Here is a 20541-nt window from a genome sequence, read left to right on the forward strand (position 1 = left end):
TCGAATGTTTTGCATTTGGAATTCTTGAGGAAGATACTTTGTGTTTTGACTTGTGACTGCAACAGTTGACTGTACAGCAATTACAGGGGACAGCAATTATGGGGACTTGATTTGCCAGATTTCTGAATCCCTGTAAGTTTCCATGTATTGTTTTCTAACTAGCTATACTACCACAGGGACTGATATGATTGTACACAACTGGCTAGCTTGAACCATAAGCAAGGAAAGCTTGTTTCTGAATGATTGTTCATGTGTTTATGACCAGAGGAACTTGCAGTACTTTCTGTTGTAAATAATCAAAAGGTAGCAACATTCTGTGTAGCTGATATAAAACGATTTAGGCTTGATGTTAGAGAAGACTAGTAGAGAACTTCAGAGGGGCCTAGAAAAGGGCAAACATGCAATTCTGGATTTTTAGAGCATTCTAAGCATTTAGTCTGGCTGCTAAATAAGGCAAGTCATGTAATATTGCCTGCTAATTTCTGTCTCAAGATATTAGTCTGTATAAATACAAACATTTTAGCAGTATAAATGATCTTGAATTCCAGATGAAATTCTGAGCCTTTAATCTTTTGCTTTCTTTGAAGTCACTGATAGTTTTGCCATTGAGTTTGGGGAGTCTAGGATTTCATACCAATACTTTAAGTGATGGAGAAGTCAATGTATCCCATGAAATATTGTTCAGAGGGTTAATTTCCCTCGCTTTTAGCCCTTAAAATATTCTTTCCATATTTAATTTGTTAGATTAATTTATAGACATCCTTCATTCTTTCCTGCTTTTGGTATGCAAAATTACAGAGCCATCTACTTTCAGATATGTTCTCAAGCAGGTATGCACAAGAACTGTAATCAGCTTGCTTCTTAGCTTTCTTCTGTATAAGCTAAATAGATCAAGCAATTCAAGAGAAAGATAAGTTCTTGAGGTTATTCTGCTATTTCCTTTATTTGGTCTCTTTGGTATTCCATCAGCTATAGCTCAAGTCCAAAAATTGTTGTGACTTCTAATCACTCCTTGAGAGACAAGAAGTCTTACCTTAGTCATTGATCATGATTGCTAAGAGTGTAATCAGGACAGTTCTTTGGGTGAGTTTGAGGCTGCTCAGGAAAGAACAGCTCTTCCATTAGCATTACCACATGGACTTCACTGAGGATTAATAACTATTTTTAGTATCTTTCTTTTTGGTGTTCGTAAAGATATATTTAGTTGCAGTAAGCTGAGATCAGATTCCAGTGGAAGCCTAAGATACTCTCCTTTCTGGTAGTGTTTCATGAGCCATTAAATTTTCAGATCTGTAAGTTAGGGAGTTGTTAACTCTTCTAGTGTGGACACTTAAGTAACTTAATGTAAGTATTCTAAATTGCCAAATGAATGCACCTGGAGCTCCATTAACTATATATATGACCTGCAGGTAAATTGAGAGCACAAAAGATAAGATTCTATGTTGGCTGATTAATGTAGGAATATATTTTTTTTGAAAAAAAATGTGCATTTGGTATCTGCCCTGCTAACTTTATCAAATAAATTTGCAGAGTGCTATATAAGTATAAAATCCATATATACTTACCATTATTATGAGGGATGAACTGTGGTCACTTCATCTCAAACCAAATATAATAGCAAAAAAACCCAAGAGGTTCAGTAGTGGATTAGAAGAATGATTAGAGTGGGATGTGTATAAGGAACATGGAAAGATTTGTAACTGGTCAGAGAGTAAGGCAAATAGTTCAGAAATCCCATACAAAAATGTTAGCATCTTTTGAGTGATGTTAGAATAAGCAATGAATGATTCTTCCAATAGTTGGAATAATTTTAACCTAAATTTATTGTTGACTTTGCACTACTTTAAACCTAGGCTTCATCTTTGGCAGTGAGTAGAGATGATTCCAAATAAATCTCTTCTTCCTCCTCCTGCATTTTGTTTATCATTTAGAATGAGCTCCCTAAAGTATGAAAGAAAAAGCTGTCTCTTTGCTTATGGACTTCTCAGAGTTAGCCATGACTGTTTACTTTGAGCTACTCTAATGAAAATAGATAAGGTGGAATTAAACCAATAGCCAGTAAATTTGAATTCTAAAAATATCCTCACATAATTAAAAATCTCAATTAGCTTAAAGCCTGAAGATTTGTTTGTATCCCAAACAAGTCTTGCTAACTTTTTCCAGCTGCACTCAGTAAGAGATGCTAACTTGTTCTGCAGAGTTTGATTTGCATACATCCTTTGACTGTCATGTTTACACCATCACTGGTACCACAAGTAGCCAGTGGAGCTCCTGGACATAATGTCATTGAAACAGAGATTGAAAAGCATTAGAGCCTATGTGGATCAAAAAGAAAAGTCAATCACTAACACACAGGAAACCCAAATTCTTTTCACTTGACTCATGAATACAAAGCTATAAATCGTATCTGTCTGCAGACAGGTTGATACACAAAGTCAGATCTACTGCGTATGTGCCTTGCAGCTGATGTGGTTTTGCAGTTTGTTTTTGTAATGTGCACTATAAATACATACTGTCATGTAAACATCCCAAAAATATATTCCTCAGATATCCTGTTCTAGTAGTCTCCCCACCAAAAGTGATATAGTGATAGGTATGACAAGTTTTCTTTTGAGAACCTCTAAATGAAATACCTGTGCCATGCTATGCTACCTTAACCAGTAAGTAAAAAAGCTTAGTATAAGCTGATATGGAAATAAAAGCCAATAGTGTGTTGTTTTGTTTTTGTTTTTTTTTTACAGCACTAATTTTCTTTTCTGGAAAACAGTATTTCTTACATGTAAAATATATCTATATGCAATGATTAATTTTATATTAAAATCTTGTTCTTGAAACACTTTTTAAAATACGAGGGACAGGAAGTTTGCCTAGAGAACAACAAACACTCTACTATAAGCATGAATCACGTTACTATTATTATTTTTAATTTATTTGAAATTGCCTTATATCCTTTGCATTTGTGTACTATGCTAAGCCTTAGGTAGCATTTTGGGAGTTATGGTAATCCTTTCCAGTTTGTTGAAAATCTTGAATCCTGCCAGTCAATCTTGCGCTTCAAATTCACTCCCCAAAGACCAGCCCCTGACAGGTTCATTGAGATTGCTTGCACTCTACGCACTATAGTTTAAAATAAGCATAATCTGGTAAAATGCCAGTCTTTTCTCAACCTTCCTATATCCCACACCCATGTTTTTTTCACCTGCCAAATTCAAACAAATCTTATCTAAACAATTAAGATAAGCATTGAAGTGCTCTCTATAGTCAAATCAGCAAACCTCTCAAAACCAGAACTGAAATACAATATCTCTAAATTAAACAGTCTACAATGGCAATCATGTTTGTATTTAAACATTTTATTCTGAAAGGATTACAGCATGGGTCTCCATTTTTTTTTTCCTGCCTAGACAAGAAGGCGACATACCGAGTCAAACAAAATATATTTGTTCTCTAAGAACTGAACTTGCACACTTTTTATAAACAAACTGTATAGGTGTATGAAGTTAAACTTCACATAATCAGTAACTGCTGTCCTTAACATAGAAGGCAATTGTTTGAAATGTAACTGTTTATATTAACTATGTATAGCTATATATAAAATCTAGTTATATATTTTGTTATATATGTGTGTATATATTTATATGTATGTAAAAAAGCTCTATCAATACAATTTTATTGCTCTGTATTAGGGATACATTAGGGAATAGGAATGACAAGGACAAATGTCTAAAAAACTGAATTGTGTTTAGAAGAGAAGAATCAGTATAAAAAGTGATACTAAAGATTCACTCTTTTTGACGAAGTCTACTTCTGTTACTTCAAATTTTGCAAATGCATATTACTCCTTAATTGATTCTTATTTTATTGCTTCCCAAAAATGTGAGTGCATGTTCTTGAAGGTATTTTAAAAATTTTAAGTCCTTTAAAAACAGTCTGTAGCAACAGCTAAGTTTAGCCCATGTCTTCTGCTTGGAAATTTTTGCATACTGTTCTGGTTTCTTACACAGGCTTTAGATCAAGGTGAATTACTGCCACAGTAAAACTGTGTGCAAGCAGTTCTAAGTGCTGTTTCTCACCTCTGATCTGTGCTGTATGTACTTGTGTTGAAGATCCAATCTCCATTGCACTTTGTGCACTTAAAATTCTCATCCTGAGAAGGACAGACTATTTGCTAATCACAAAGGCACTGAGAGCAGGCAGGTGGGTAATAATACAGAATTGTTTTCATTTAGTCTAACTCTACCCAGTGCAGCCATCCCCTACTAACGTGTTATCAACAGGATTTTTTTCTGCTAGTTGTTCAAGTTCAGATACTCCTGTTTAAAAATTCTTTTATTTCACTTATTTTCTGAGAATCTTTAAAAATTACAGTCATGATCCTTGTTTTTTTTTTTTTTTTTGCTGCAGCTCCCATTAGCATGAGGCCATTTGTTTTTACCACTGTATTTTCCATATTTATGTAAATAACACATTTCAAAGAGGCCCATTTGGGATTTAACTTTCTGCATTAGGAGATTTACATTTCTGTTATTTGAGGTAATGAAGCCGAAGGGACCCAAGAGAATAGCAGTAGTTGTCAAGTTGTTCGAAGTATCACAGACAAAAACATGACCTTGTGCAGTAGGCCTGTGTTAGATGAATGATGCCAATAAGCTCACATGGGGAAAAAACCCCAGAAAACCCAAAGGATAACAATTTTTAAGGTGATGTGTTTACTATGAAACCAATAAAAGACTGAAAATATCACATTTTAGTTTATTTTTAAGTGTAAATGTTAAGTTGGAATTAAATCTGGGTTTACTTTGTAAGTAGCTTGATACTGCATCATACCATAATCTTTATAGCAGCAAAGGAAGACACGGCACTTTGACGTTCTAAGGCTCTCTTGTTGATGAGAATGTTGAGGCACATGTTTTTTCTTCTACTTCTGAATTGAACAGTTCAGCTGTCAGTCATTTCAAGGAACCTGATGAAATTGTGTACATTGAGAGGTTTTCTGGTTTGTTTGTATTTGCATGTGTGTTGTTCTTGTATTTTCTTCCAAAGACATCTGTCAGTGAAGGTTCCATTTTGTATTCGTTGAACAAATATATAAGTTTATGTATTCTTTTTCCCTTTTGTTGTCAAAAATATTTCGTAAGTTGATCAGGCTATATACTGTCTGATTGTGTTTCTTGTATCAGAATTTTCCATTGTTTAAGGCTTTGCCAGTGTGTTAGATTTCTAATGATGTTGGGTTTTGACCATTTGAAGTTTATTATCCATACGTTATTCTTGGAGCAGCTATTTTTTTTTAACTAACTCAGAAATAATCATTCAAGGAAGATAATGCAATGTGACATGTTTGACCTACTCATCTGCCTTTTTCTTCTTCCAAATATCCTTTTTTGATATTTGAAAATCAATGTAAGTCCCATCACGTTTTCAAGTACAAATACTTGAAAACATTTTAGAAGGTTGAATGGCTTTTAATGACAAAGTTATGTCTCAAAATTAGATAATAATTATGTAATAATTTTGAGACTCTGTCTCAAAACATCTTATGATTTCTATGTAGTATAGGTACAGGTTCTTAATAACAACAAAGTGCATTTTTGTGGTAAGACTGGTTGATGCCTTTTCTGTTTCACTCTTAAGCTTGGACCGATATTCCTGGAGTATAGATGGTTTAGTTGTTAACATGGAGCAGAATTATGTGGGCATGGAAGTTAGAAAAAATGTGCCATGGAAGTTGTAACCTCTTAATATCCTGTAATCTTGCATGTTAGAGACACATGATGGGCAGAATGGCTGTGAAACCCCCAAATCTGTGCCCCACACAGAACTACGCAATGAGTATTATGATTGTCTGCTGTTGAATAGGAGGTCCTTGATTCAGTGAGCAAGAGTCAGTTTGCCTTTGGAATTTGCTGAAGTGTTGCTGCTGTTTGACAGAGGAGATGTGAAGTCTTGCAAAGACTGCTCTTCTGGAGAAAGAGAGCAGATGTGAAAGCAAGAGGCAAAGATGTGTAGGAGGAAAAAGGGAGTAGCCTCTTAGAGTGATACTGCTTGATTCTGGAGTAATGCAGAAGTCAATTGTGGTGGAAATCTGTATGAAGAACTTGTGTGTGTGGTTTGCTTGTCTCCCTCCCTGAAGCATAGATCTGAGTATAGCAAGACTGGTTCAGAATTCCTTTTGCAAATTTGAGGTGGTTTTGCTTCAGTTACTGCTTCTTTCTGAGGAGTTGAACTGTAATCTGTTATCAGTCAAGTAGGATTTGGAAATTGCTCAGTCAGTTTTTTGGGAACCAGCAGTGCTTCTAGGTCTCAGGAATAGGACACTCACTTTTAGATGGAGTCCAGGAAGTGTACTTGGGAAGTCCAGAGAAATTAACTGTGATTTGAAACCTGCCCTGAGGAAGAGGACATAAAACCAAGATTTGAACTGAATACCAGTCTTTGAAAGACATCCATAAGTGAGATTGTTTGAGATAATGAGAATTTTGTGACATAAAAATTGGATTGGGTTGATAATTCTTTTTCTTCTTCCTGAAATTCTACTCGGTGGGGAGTTTTGAATTTTTGAATTCCAGAGTTTTGGACTTGCAAACAGAACAGAGTTTCCAAGCACTGGGTAGCCGTAGGAAGCTGTCTTTTCTCTAACACTTTATGTAAGTGGTATTATTTGTGGATTTAGATTCATAGCCTCAGGCAAGTGTAGGTCTGCTGTCTGTATTGCCTATCAATTTTGTTTTAGTGGTAGCTGGTGGTTCACATTCTCCCAGATACAGAAATAATCAACAGTAATGATCTGTCTTACAGTAAAAAAAAAAAAAAAAAAAAAAGCTGCTACTTTTTATAGTCTTCCTGAGAATATACTGTGCATCCTCCCATTTCCTGCTGGTGTTTTCTCATGCATTTCTTCTTCAGGATTGTATATGCTGTCAAAATCTTTGATCTTGGTGGTGGCTTGGTTACATACTGTGTTCCCCTGAAGACATGTGGGTGGTGATTATTCATTATGTCAGGTTTTTTTGTTTGTTTGTTTGTTTTTTTGTTTTGTTTTGTTTTTTATTGTGCCTGTGTTCTGAATTGGCTGCTATGTATATGGGAGAAGGTCCATCTGTTCTCAGAGTTCAAGTATACCTCTGAATATAGTTGTGTGCTTTACACTTATCTCACTTATTTTTAGCAGCAGTATTACCTTCCTGTGCAGTGAAGTATCTTCTAAGGTGCCTAGCCAGACTTGCAAATTTATATTACTAAAAATAGCAAGTCTTTGTCTCTCTGCATATATTTTATTGTCCTTCCAGTTTGAAACTAGTACCTAAGTTGGCTATGTTGTTGTAAGTTTGCATAATGAATTTTTTCCTTCAATTTATATTGTAGAAATACAGAATGGAATGGGAACTCTTCCATTCTGCTAAAACTTCTACATTCTGCAGTTGCATAAGAAAGCTAAAATTTCTGTCCCAAAGATAGCAGTTTAAATTTCTGTGTGGATTGTGACAAAGCCAATGATAATATCAGGAAAGTTTAAGGTAGACAAGAGGTTCATGAAGCCTTAATTTTGGCTACAAATCCTTTGAAATCTCTTTCTCCTTCTCTGATCTTTATAAGTGTCGAGCAACCCTTAGTGATAGTTCTTCAACTCTTCTTTTTACTAGGTGGATTTTCTGTAATCGACTGTTGACCAGTGCTTGCTTATAAAAAAAACACCAAACTTGTTGGTTTGTAGTTCCTTTTATTTTTATCTGTGTGTATTGTGTCTGTATCTGGACATGGTTTAAATTTGATTTGGTCATATCTATGTATGTGTGATATACACACAATTATATCTATGTACATCAAGTAATTTTACAGTATTAGGGCTTGAAACTTGCTGGCTTGCTGGTTTTATTGGCAGCAGTGGCAATAGGAGTGCAAAAAAATATCAGAACTATGAAATTTTGAATGTAAGAACTAAATGCCTGAGGCTGATTTGATTAAAAGATGTTTCTATTAGAGTAAAAGCCAATAGATGTTCTTCACTATGTCTTATGAATGCATCAGAAGGGCTGCACAAATGTGCTGGCTATTAAAGATGGTTTCATAGTAGTCAAGACCAGGAAATGGCAATCTCAAGTTTGCAACAAAAAAATCACTTTCTAAAATATTGACATGGGTGAAAATATCCAATGCCTGCAAGACTTATAAACCCTTCTCCAGATGTTTGCATCAAAGTATGCTGGAATTGCATACTCAGAATAATGCATAGCTCAGAATATTTTCATATGAGGAAATTGGTGTTTGTCTATATATTTCATTGTTATTTTTCTACTACATATGGAATCCTTTGGTTAGATATTTGTGTAGTCATGCTGATTGTAGGGAGGGGGCATGTTTAGTTAGTAAGCTTGGCTGCATAAGGAAACATAATTGTTTTTATCAGTTCAAATTGTCTAGATAATGGAATTAAATATGCAACAGTCATGATTTATTTTGTCAGCTATCATGTTCTGCATGATAATGCTGCAGTACCACCAAGGAACAGAAGCTCATCTCCTGGTTCCTTGTAGTGGGGGGAGCAAACTGTGGTGAACATGGAAAATTCCTAGTGGGATACTAGAGTTCTGTTTATGAACATATACATCTTTAGATTAAATATATAGAAATATATTTCTCTTGAGAGGGAGGGATTTGAAACATATGTACTTGGATCCAATTTCTCCAGGTCCTTGTCTCAGACTGATTTGTTTTAAGCAGCTCCCTGAAGTATGTACACTCTTCTGCATACCTGTTTTGTTGAAAGTACACAGACCTGGCACCATTGTGTTTGCCAGGCTTCTCTTATCTCCTGCAAGCATTCAAACAAAAAGTGTTCTATTGCTCTCTGAGTAATCCATGGGTGATCTTAACATTGAGCAAAAGTCAGAGCAGGAACTTATGTCATATTTCTTAGTGCAGGAGTAGACAGTCTCTGAAAGGAAAGGGAGGGGGTTGGAGCACGGAGAAGACAACCACAACTCAAAATAAATAGTTGAAGGGTTGTGAGTGTGTTCATATATGAAAATGTTGCATAAGAATGCTGAAATGTAGGAGTAATACAAACTCAATTTCATAATATATCCTGGATTTAATAAAGCTGTTTGTATATAGGCTTTGATATATGGTTTTCTTAAAGTAGAGCTCTCAGAGCAATCTAGACCCAGTCCTATTTGCATATTAATTTTAGTCTCCAGTTCTACAAGGCAAATTTGTCATGTTATTAAGCATGCAGATAGTCCTATTCAGGAACAGGGATGATTAAATACAAAATATACTATAGTATCTTGTTGAGAGGGAATCTTTAAGTCTCTGTTGCAACAGTTATTGCACTCAGGGGAAGAAAAAAATTAAAAGAGGTTTTAAAATATCCCAAATAATTAGTAGCAGATTTTTGCATGTGCCCCCTCCCCCAAAACAAAACAAAAAATATGTTACTTCCTGAACTGTTAACTGTTACATTGCCATTATCTTTCAGATTCTCTTGCTTTCTGGTAAGAGAAAAGTGGGGGGAAAAAAAAAAAGAACAACAATAAAATATTATTTCTGAAAATTAAAGAATTTCTGAATTATTTTTTGTTTCAGTCCTAAAAGTTAGCTTTGTGCCCAGCTTAGAGACACAGTGTAGCCTGCTTAGTTTAATCAAAGTCAACACTTCTTTGTTTATAATTTTCTTATACTGTAACTAAAACTGTGTCTCAGGCCTGTAAAGGGGAAATGTGATGAGTCCCAGACTCAGAGTGGTATCTCTAAATGCTTTAGAGCAATAGGAAACACGTGAGCTTGAATTATATTGTCTGTAGTCTTTAGGCTTATACAGAATTTCTCTTGTGACAGTTAAGGACATGGATTTATAGGACATAAAGTAACCTAGTGCTGGGTTTCTATTGCTGATCAGTGTTGCAATTTCTAGATTAATCTTGCCTAAGGGATTATTCTAGTTATTGTACAAGTGCACACACACACGCAGAGCCCATTACAAAAAAGGGTCTAAATTAATGAAGTGCGAAATAGGAAAAAGACTGGTATAGTTTGATAAAAATTATTCATTACCATCACATATGTTCTAATGCAACTTTTTAAATTTTTCAAGATTTAAAATCTGGATAAGGAAAGTTGGATTTATCTGGCTTTTAAATGAATGTTTAGTGGGCTCACAAAAAAATACATAAGAGGAAGACTGAAAATTAGTATTCTAAAAGTAATTCTTTGCATTAGCTGAGAATTATTCTTCACAAGTTTGCGTAAACATTTCCTACGCTTCATGAAATGTTCCGTATACAGTTGGGGAGTCAGAGTTGTGTTCCTAAAAGTGTGTCCCTCTTAATGTCTTTTTTTTCTTGTCCAGGTTAGCTAGATGGAAATCACTCTCTCTGTGCTGTTGAACTGGCTGAAAAAATACAGTATGTGTGTGGCGCCAGAATTGGTTGGGAACAGGAAAGGCATATTTTGTATCTGTACTGAACGTGTCAGCTTAGTGCATAGAAGACTTGACCCTTGTCAGGTGTTTTGAAGTTAACTGGCTGATTTATGGATTAATCAGTTTAAGACTGAAGCCAACCAGTGACAGGAATGAGCTTTGTTGTGTGAGTGTGTGTGTGTGGCTATGGTGCAGATTTACAAATTTTTATAATGCTTTCAGTCGGACCATGAAAGTCTGATGGAAAGCTTATCTCTGATCTCTGGCTATGGCCATACTCATGGGATCATGTTTGTGTGTTTGGGGGAAGGGAGATGAATTCTTTAACACTTGACACCTGGCTCTACTCTGTTTCTAGCCCATAGTCTTAGGAATGGCACTATTCAAGGCATTAATAAAGTTAAAACCCTTAAGCTGTATGACCAGTAGGTCATAAAAACTATTGCTGGGTATTGTGCTCAGTCTTTGTTTCACAGCTTGGTTATCATCCTGAAAACTAATTCTTTTTTTTTTTTTTTTGTGTGTGTCTTTTTTTTATAGCTGTTGTGAACTTGGACAACTCTGTGGTTGATCTAGAGACCCTTCAAGCCCTGTATGAGAATGTGAGTAGTCAGAGGAGGTCCATATAACATAGCAATACTGTAAGTCCATGTGAAGATATTTTTGGTTTGCATCACTAATATTCATAAAGCTTGTAGAACGTGTCCTGTTTTGAAACGACTTGGTTTTCCCCAAAGCAAGGAAAATAATAAGAATTTAAATTGTATTAATCACAATTGTGTTTTATATAATGCATACTTTTTTTTTTATAAGTAGGATAATCAACTTCTAAATGACTAAACAGGAATTGGTTTTGCTCCTTTTTTTTTTTTTTTTCTGCAGTGGGGCAGTCTTTGGTCAATACTTATCAGACCTTGCACTCCAGGTCTTTGGCTTCACTTCATAAACTTGCTAATATAACAATGCTACTCTGTAAAAAAAATTGTTTTAATAACAGCAATCGTTCCATTTGTGGAGCTGTATCTTTTAATTATTATCACTTCAGGAATTCCTCAAAAATAACTTTAACTCTTTGAAAGGAAAAGTATTGCTTAAAGTTAATGTAATAAAAAGTGGTATAAACTGCCAGGGGCTTCATAAGTGTCAGAGACAAAACATCAGAGGGTGTTTGACCACCAGGTATGCTAAATCAGGGATTCGGAATATACTCAGGTATGTTCTAAATCTTCACAAAGCCAGTCATGTGCAAACTTTTAAAAAGTAGATCTCAGAAGCACGTTTCTGCCTTCAGCTGATGTCAGTGAGCATTAGCTTCCTTCTCTGAGCACATTGCCTGAATACAAGGAGGTCTGGCTAGACATCTCTGGAGAAAACAAAGAGTCTTTCTACTTACACTCAACCTGAAAATATGAAATGTAAAGCTGGGAGCCACAGAATAGCATTGAAGGCCAAAGTATATTATTGTATTGGATTTATTATTTCTCTCACATTATGGTTTTGATAATATCTTCACAGAATCACAGAATCGTCTAGGTTGGAAAATACATTGAAGATAATCCAGTCCTACCATTAACCTAACACTGACAGTTCCCAACTACACCATATCCCTCAGAGCTATGTCGACTCTACTCTTAAGCACCTCCAGGGATGGGGACTCCACCACCTCCCTGGGCAGCCCATTCCAATGCCCAACAACCCCTTCTGGAAAGAAATGCTTCCTAATATCTAGTCTAAAGCTTCCTTGGCGCAACTTGAGGCCATTGCCTCTTGTCCTATCACTTATTACTTGGTTAAAGAGACTCATCCCCAGCTCTCTGCAACCTCCTTTCAGGTAGTTGCAAAGGGGAATAAGGTCCCCATCAGACTCCCCTTCTCCAGACTAAACACCCCCAGTTCCCTCAGCTGCTCCTCGTACGACCTGTGCTCCAGACCCTGCACCAGCTCCGTTGCCCTTCTCTGGACACGTTCGAGTCATTCAATGTCCTTTTTGTAGTGAGGGGCCCAAAACTGAACACAGGAATCGAGGGGCGGCCTCACCAGTGCCCAGTACAGGGGTAAGATCCCTTCCCTGTCCCTGCTGGCCACGCTATTGCTGACACAAGCCAGGATGCCATTGGCCTTCTTGGCCACCTGGGCACACTGCTGGCTCCTGTTCAGCCGGCTGTCAATCAACCCCCCCAGGTCCCTCTCTGACTGGCAGCTCTCCAGCCACTCCTCCCCAAGCCTGTAGCGCTGCTGGGGGTTGTTGTGGCCCAAGTGCAGCCCCCGGCATTTGGCCTTATTGAAACTCCTCCAGTTGGCCTCAGCCCATGGCTCCAGCCTGTCCAGGTCTCTCTGCAGAGCCTCCCTACCCTCGAGCAGATCAACACTCCCACCCAACTTGGTGTCATCTGCAAACTGACTGAGGGTGCACTCGATCCCCTTGTCCAGATCATCAGTCAAGATGTTAAACAGGAGTGGCCCCAACACCGAGCCCTGGGGGACACCACTCATGACCGGCCACCAACTGGATGTAACTCCATTCACCACAACTCTCTGGGCCCGGCCATCTAGCCAGGTTTTTATCCAGCAAAGTGTGTGCCCATCCAAGCTGCAAGCAGCCAGTTTTGTCAGGAGAATGCTGTGGGAAATGGTGTCAAAGGCCTTACTAAAGTCAAGGTAAACAACATCCACAGCCTTTCCCTCATCCAGTTAGCAGGTTGCTCTGTCGTAGAAGGAGATCAGGTTTGTGAGGCAGGGCCTGCCTTTCATAAACCCATGCTGACTGGCCCTGATCCCATGTTTTTCCACCATGTGTTGTGTGATGGTACTCAGGATGAGTTGCTCCATCACCTTCCCGGGCACTGAAATCAAGCTGACAGGCCTGTAATTTCCTGGATCATCCTTCCAACCCTTCTTATATATGGGCATCACATTGGCCAATTTCCAGTCTGTCCAGACCTCCCCGGTCAGCCAGGACTGCTGGTAAATGATGGAAAGCGGCTTGGCGAGCACCCAGCCAGCTCCTTCAGCACCCTTGGGTGTATCCCATCCCGTCCCATAGACTTGTGTGTGTCTGTGTGATGCAGCAGGTCACTGACTGTCTCCTCCTGGATTGCAGGGTGATCATTCTCCCAGTCTCTGTCTTCTGGCTGAGGAGGCTGGATTCCCTCAGTACAACTAGTCTTGTTATTAAAGACTGAAGCAAAGAAGGCATTAAGCACCTCAGCCTTCTCCTCATCACTTGTTACCATGTTTCCTCCCACATCTAGCAGGGGATGGAGGCTCTCCCTGGTCTTTCTTTTGCTACTGACATACTTACAGAAAAATTTCTTGTTGTCCTTGATTGCTGAAGCTAGATTAATTTCCAGCTGGGCTTTAAACCTCCTGATTTCTGACCTGCATGGCCTCACAGCATCTTTGTAATCATTGTGAGTCACTAGCCCCTTCTTTCAAAGGCCTCAAACTCTTTTTTTTCTCCCTGAGTTGCAGCCAAATCTACCTGTTCAGCCAGGGTTGTCTTCTGTGCCACTGGCTTCTCTTACAGCACCTGGGGACAGCCTGCTCCTGTGCCATTAAGACTTTCTTCTTAAAGAGCACCCAGCCTTCCTGGACCCCGAAACCCTTCGGGATCGTCTCCCAAGGGATCCTTTCAAGCAGGTGCCTAAACAAGACAAAGTCATCCCTTCGGAAGTCCAGGATGTCAGTTCTGCTGCCCCCTCTCCTGGCCTCTCTAAGAATAGAGAACTCTATTATTTCATGATTGCTGTGCCCTAGTCAGCCTCCAACCACCACATCATCCACCAGTCCTTCTCTGTTCACAAAGAGGAGATCCAGCGGGGCACCTTCTCTGGTCGGTTCACTCTCCAGGTTTGTTGGGAATTTGTCTCCCACACATTCCAGGAATCTCTGGGACTGGTCCCACTCTGCTGTGTTGTATTTCGAGTAGATGTCTGGGAAGTTAAAGTCTCCTACAAGAACAAGGGCAAGTGATCATGAGATTTCTTCTAAATGCCTGCAGAATATTTAATCTACCTCTCTGTTCTGGGTGGGTGGTCTAGAGTAGAGTCCTACTACAACATCTGCCCTGTTGGCCTTCCCCCTGATTCTACTGCAGAGACACTCCACCCTGTCTTCACTACACTTGTACTCAAAGCAATCATAACAGTCCCTAACATACAGCACCACCCCACCACCTCCTTCCTTGTCTATTCCTCCTAAAGAGCTTGTAGCCATCAACTGGTGCACTCCAGTCATGGGAGACATCCCACCATGCTTCTGTAATAGCCGTAACATCATAATTTTCCTGTTTCATCACAGCTTCATGCTCCTCCTGTTTGTTACCCATGCTGTGTGCATTGGTATACATGCACTTCAGATGGGCTGGTGTTTTGCCCCCTTCCCCCTTCAAATCTAGTTTACAGCTCTCTCAATGAGTCCAGCTAACTCCTGCCCCAAGATCCTTTTCCCCCTCTGGCACAGGTGCATCCTACCTAATGCTAAAATGTCTGGTGCCCTGTATACCAACCCAGTATACCTTTCAGGTTTTTGGGTTTTAGACTCTAGCTTTTTATGGCCTGCTTTGGAATTATTTGTTAGTTTATGGAATTTCTACTAAAAAATCCACTTTGGGGTCTGAAGAGAGAGATAGTAAGCTCTAGTCCTCTTTATAGGGAAGAAAAAAAAAAAGCTAAACAAAATGAAAAATAAAAATCTGACAAGAACTACGAAGCACTCGTATTTCATCCCTGAAGAATTAACTCACTCAACACTGCTCAGGAAGATAATGCTTAAATGGGAAAACTATTCTAATTACCCCCAAATCTTTAAACTCTTCTCACAACCTTATTCGACAGCATTTCTGGTTTGACCTGTGTTATTTTATTTTACATTATTTTTAATCTGCTCCCTTACACATCACAGCTATATCCCATTCCATACATTCTTTAGCATGTAAAAAATTGAAGTAATTTGATGTATTACATATGCGTGATTGTGAGAGATTGTGTTGTGGGAAGTATGGAATAGATGCTGCTCTCATGATCAGTTTTTGCATACTTCCCTCTTTTGTGTTGCATAAGACTTTTATTTTGGTTTAAAAAAAGTAGTCCTCCTATATGGCTCATGTACTAATAGGATACTTTCAAATGCTTTCTTAATGTTAGCTCCAGTATGTTTCAGAGTTCCAGTATAATGGATTACCTGCAAATTTGCAGTTCATTGACACAACCAAATGCCATTGTGTTCATCATTACCTTCACTAATTACAGAAAATATCTAGGAAATACTGTCCTGATTGAGGAAAATATTACAAATTAATCTCAGGCAAGACTCAAATTTGGAGAGACTATAATGTATTTCTTTGCTTTGAATAGAAGATAGACCAGCACAACTTTATCACTGTATTTGCTTGGTTCAAGACAGAAAAAAACCCAAACCAAACAAAGAAAAAAAAAAAGAACAAAAAAATCAATTTATTTGGGGAGAGCTTCATAAAGGGACCTGAATTTTAATCCTGGATCCTCTATTTGATAAAGCTGTATCTTGAAAGAAGCAGGCTTTTTAAATTGCATTTTATTTTGTTTTTCCTTTAAGTCTTTGGTCAAGGCTCATCAGATCTTGCATTTGCTTCCCTAGGTAGCTTCACTAGTTATAACAATACTGTTCAATAAAACAATGTAAGCAATGAGGGGTGCCAGACAGCCCGGCATGTTTGACTCCTCCCTTATTTCTCAGTCTCATCCTGTGTTGTAAATGAGGATAACTGCCTCATTTGTCTACTTTATAGCCATTAACTTAATTTTTAGTTCTTAGGGTTTATTTACTGGATTGGGATTTTTTGCTGGATATTTAAATACCACTTTACTAGTTCTCGAACTTTTTATTTGATCTCTGTGGAACATATGGGAGCATTTGTTTTACAGTCTTCCCTCAGAATGTAATCATTTTTTCTGACTGCATATGTCTGGCATGGTGCTTTCCCTTAAATGTGAATGAAATTTTGGCAGTCTCCAAACCTAAACACATCCTAATTTCAAAAGCCACTGTCCAGAGAGCTCAGTTCCTGTTTACTGAGGAATTAAAGTCCTGTTAAACCACAAAGTTACTGTATACATCTTAGTGACTTTTTATAAATGAAGAAATCCACACTCCACCAAAGACCCAAGCCCTCAATTTATTTAATAGTATTAAGTCATATTGCATCAATTGAGAAGAACTTTTTTACTGCGCGACTGTATGGTACAGTCACATAGTTTTTACACATGGTTGTGTAGTTTGCTTTATAGAAAGTTGATTTAATATAAATATGTGTTGATAATCAGCTATGTATTAAGATCTAGACAATTTTTATAGGACAGTCTTAAAAGATAAAATTACATGTGGAACAGTTACTTTAATATGCTTTTACAAACTCCCCAATAGCAATCCTTTCAGGTGGCAGCTATAATTAGAGAGGGAGAAGGTAAATCAAATTCAGTGGAGTTGTCAGTTTGCCATATGTGGTTAGGCCATATTGGTTGTGAGGAGAAATGTAGTTGTTTGCAAATAAGTGAATGTTTGCTTTGAAAACAGGTAGCCTCTTATCAGCTGAGATTGTAGCTCAAGTTCACTGTTTGAAACAAAATAAGCTTGTGAAAATAAGTGTATAAAAATGGATTTAAAATTATATCAAAGAATTATCTCTGATCTATGGATTTCTCTTTTTCAAATCTCTTTACATCATGAAGTGAAACATGTATACTTTCTTAATTTGGCTCCTGCTAAATTGTCCACCCTGTCTCTATCTCTAAAAGACTTAAGTCAATGCTTTCAAAAACCTCAGAATGCCATTTGCAAGAGCAAAAGGCACCCAGAAGTCTGAAGTGCATGCCTCCGCTCTGCCACTGTGATTCAAACCTTCTCCTCAATTATTTCTTGTAATTGCCAGTTTTTCTTAAAAATCACAATGCAATGTCTTAACATTTTTCTGCAAAAACTATAGATTGTACTTGACCTCTGATACATGACCCAGCATCAAAAGAATATGATAGTTGTTATTAACCTGGGTATCTCTGTATAACCTTGTCTCAGTTACTTTTGACATTATTCTTTAGACAAGTTACTCAATGCTTTTGAAATATGTAACATTAACTTTGAAAATGAAGTTGACCAAAAAAAATCCACCCAAAAATTAAGAAACCTACATAAATTTAAACTGATCTAAACTCAGAGCTAAGGTTGTGTTGCAAGGAAAAACCCTAACCAGGAAATGTAACACTTATGTTGTGAAATGGGGAAATGGCACTTATAAACTTTAGTAAAACCAAATAAAGGGTAAGTTTATACTGTGGCAGAAGTGGAAAAAGAGTTAAACTAAAGCGGTGTGTTTTTTGCAGTAATTTCTATCAGATTTATTTTTTCTGACTTTAGATATATTTAATATCAAATTCTGGTATATTATACTATTTTGTTCCATTTATGATGCTATATATTAGCTAAAATTCAAGGGAATAAATAGCAGTAACATTCAAAGAGGTGGTAATACAATCAGATTTATGACTTTTATGAGAAGTATCTATTGAATGTGTTCTCTCTTGACACAAATGTCGGAGGGTAATAGAGAATCTTTTTTTTTATTTTCCATCTGCAAATCAGAGAATAGATAAACATTAACCATAAAGCTAACTGGTAAAAGTTCTTCAAAAGAAATAATCTTAAAATCCTGTGTAGAAGGCATGTCAGCCTTATTCCTTTTCTGTCATATTTTAAAATACACATAAATCAGAATTCTGGATATCAGAGCCAAAATTAATGACCTGAAACTCAGGTTTGATTCTGAACTCGCACCATATACTTGGACTGATTTTGGTGAAGAGTGTAAACCTTATCTCTTGAGTTTTGCTCAAGCCTGTCCATGAGTGGATCATGTTTAGCCTTTGTATCTTTGCCAGTTGTTTCTTTGCATGCACAATCTGAGAATGATGGCTTAAATGAGGAATAATGAGTCTGCCTAACCTTTGCCCATGGGATTTGGAGGAGAAACATTAACAGCTTGAACATGCGTGTGTATAATAGATTGCTGGGATAAGCGCTCTCATACTTCATGATGTGTAGAAGGCCAGAAAAGAGAGTACTCTTGCTATTTATTATAAAGAATTTGCAAATAACGTTTTAGCATTATGCTCCTTCCTTTCAGTTTAGCAGAAGAGAATATAATTTACAGGCCAGCCAGAAATAATAGAATTTCATTTAAAAACTGTTAGTATGAGAAATTACTTTTTACGAAAACTCGATTACAATTTACAAGTGTAAATTGAATAAATTTAGTTTTTTGAAGTGTAACTTGAATAAATAAAATAGATCTTCCTACAAATTCATGTCACTTGCATACCTAGACTTCCATGGCTCTGACAACATGAACACTGGAACAATGCTACCTCTCTTGGCATGCTTCAAAACTCTAAAATCTGTAGATTTCATCCATTGTCAAGAGAGATTTTTTTTAACTGATTTGAAAAGAAATTGAAGCTTTCTTTTAACTCTCCATTCTGTAAGAATGTTCTAGACTAATTGAAGAAGTGTCCAATTTACACCTGCTCCCTAACACAAAACCAAAAGCATATCTTTTTCCTAAACAGCACCCACAATACTTAAGCGGAAACTTCTGCAGTTAGTTGGATCTTTCCTAGTCTTCATGCCATGTCCTGATTGAGTCTTCTAAGATGAAAAATTGGTACAATTTTCTGATCTTAGTATCTTGAAAATTTCCTTCTCCTCAGGATAGAATTATACAAGCAAAATTTACTACTGTAATTATATGTCCTGCGTCTGTCTTTACAAAAACATTATGTAGAAAAGTACCTTTGAAGGACGAATCCCCAGGTTTGTTTTCTCACGCTCTGAAGGGATACTGGGGTAGGGAATTCAGGAAACTAGGTGTTATGGATAAGCCACTGCCAGTATACTAAAATTAAACCCCAGTAAATTAGTCTCAGCCTGGCTCTTTTTAACTAAGGCATGATACAGTATACATCAATAGATCAAGAAAAGATCACGCAAATCAAGGGAAGTGATTATTCTCTTCTCAGCACTGGTGACACCACATCTAGGGTACTGTGTCCAGTTCTTGCCTTGACAGTGCAAGAGACATGGACGCATTGCAACAAGTTTAGTGAAGAGCCATGACGATGATAAAAGGAGAGGCTGAGAGAGCTGGGGTTCAGCCTGGAGAGGAGAAAGCTCAGGTGGATCTTATCAGTATGTAGAAATACCTGATGGTGGAGTGAAAGTAAAAACCACAGAGCTAGACTCAGTGATGCCCAGCATAAAGATGAGGTAGTGGGCTTCTTGAAATTGACATACTGGAAATTCCATTTAAAAATTAAAACACCTTTTCTTATTGCAAGGTGTCCAAACACTGGAACAGGCTGCCTAGAAAGGTCATGAGGTCTCCATCTTTGGATATGTTCAAAACCTCGGTGGACACAATACTGAGCAATGTGCTCTATTTGTCTCTGCTTTGTGTCAGAGAGTTCAACTAGATGATCTCCAGAGGTCCCTTCAAACCAGATCAGACTATAGAGAAGATGACCCTTGAAGAACATCCGCAGAAATGCTGGCTAAATATTAGGATGTGTAGTATTCAAGACATATGGCCTTGCAGTCATTTCCAGACTTCTTGAAATAATCAGAGAAACTCTGAAGTGCTTTTGTTCTGAGTGACTCTTCAATCTCTTGATCTTTCTGTTTCATGTCAGTATTTTCTCCATTTTTCATATGGAAAGTTGTTCAACAACCTCAGGAGAACTGTCTGAAACTGACTTTTTGGTTTCAGATTGCTGATGGAGCTGTGGCAGTATGATTTGAGATAGTTCTGTACCACTTCTGGTAATTGTGCAAAAGCATGCAAGAAATAATACAGATGAAGCCTATCTTTTGCTTTGCCATTAAGTAGTTAGAATATAATTTTCCACTGTGGTCTTCAAGTTCTGTTGGAGTAAGTTTGAAAATTGTGTGTAATGTTTTTCTAAAGGAATAAAGGTAGCTATATTTACTTATTTTTTTCACTCTTGCACAGATTCGTGTTTTGAATCTATTTTCAAAACCACCATGGATGTCAAAAGAAGGGTCAGATGGAGAAATTTGCATGCCGCTTTTATTCC

At 37.5% G+C, this 20541-nt stretch overlaps 1 protein-coding gene across 1 annotated transcript in view; it reads left to right on the forward strand.

Moving 5' to 3' along the window:
- Positions 1-20541, forward strand: part of FMN2 (formin 2) — a 166245-nt gene that overhangs the window by 82358 nt on the left and 63346 nt on the right. The window contains exon 8 of the mRNA XM_074896831.1: positions 10961-11022. Within this exon, the coding sequence (XP_074752932.1) occupies positions 10961-11022 (62 nt within the window). The remainder of the gene's footprint in view (positions 1-10960; positions 11023-20541) is intronic.

Source organism: Athene noctua, chromosome 1, assembly GCF_965140245.1.
Source record: "Athene noctua chromosome 1, bAthNoc1.hap1.1, whole genome shotgun sequence".
Taxonomy (NCBI): Eukaryota; Metazoa; Chordata; class Aves; order Strigiformes; family Strigidae; genus Athene; species Athene noctua.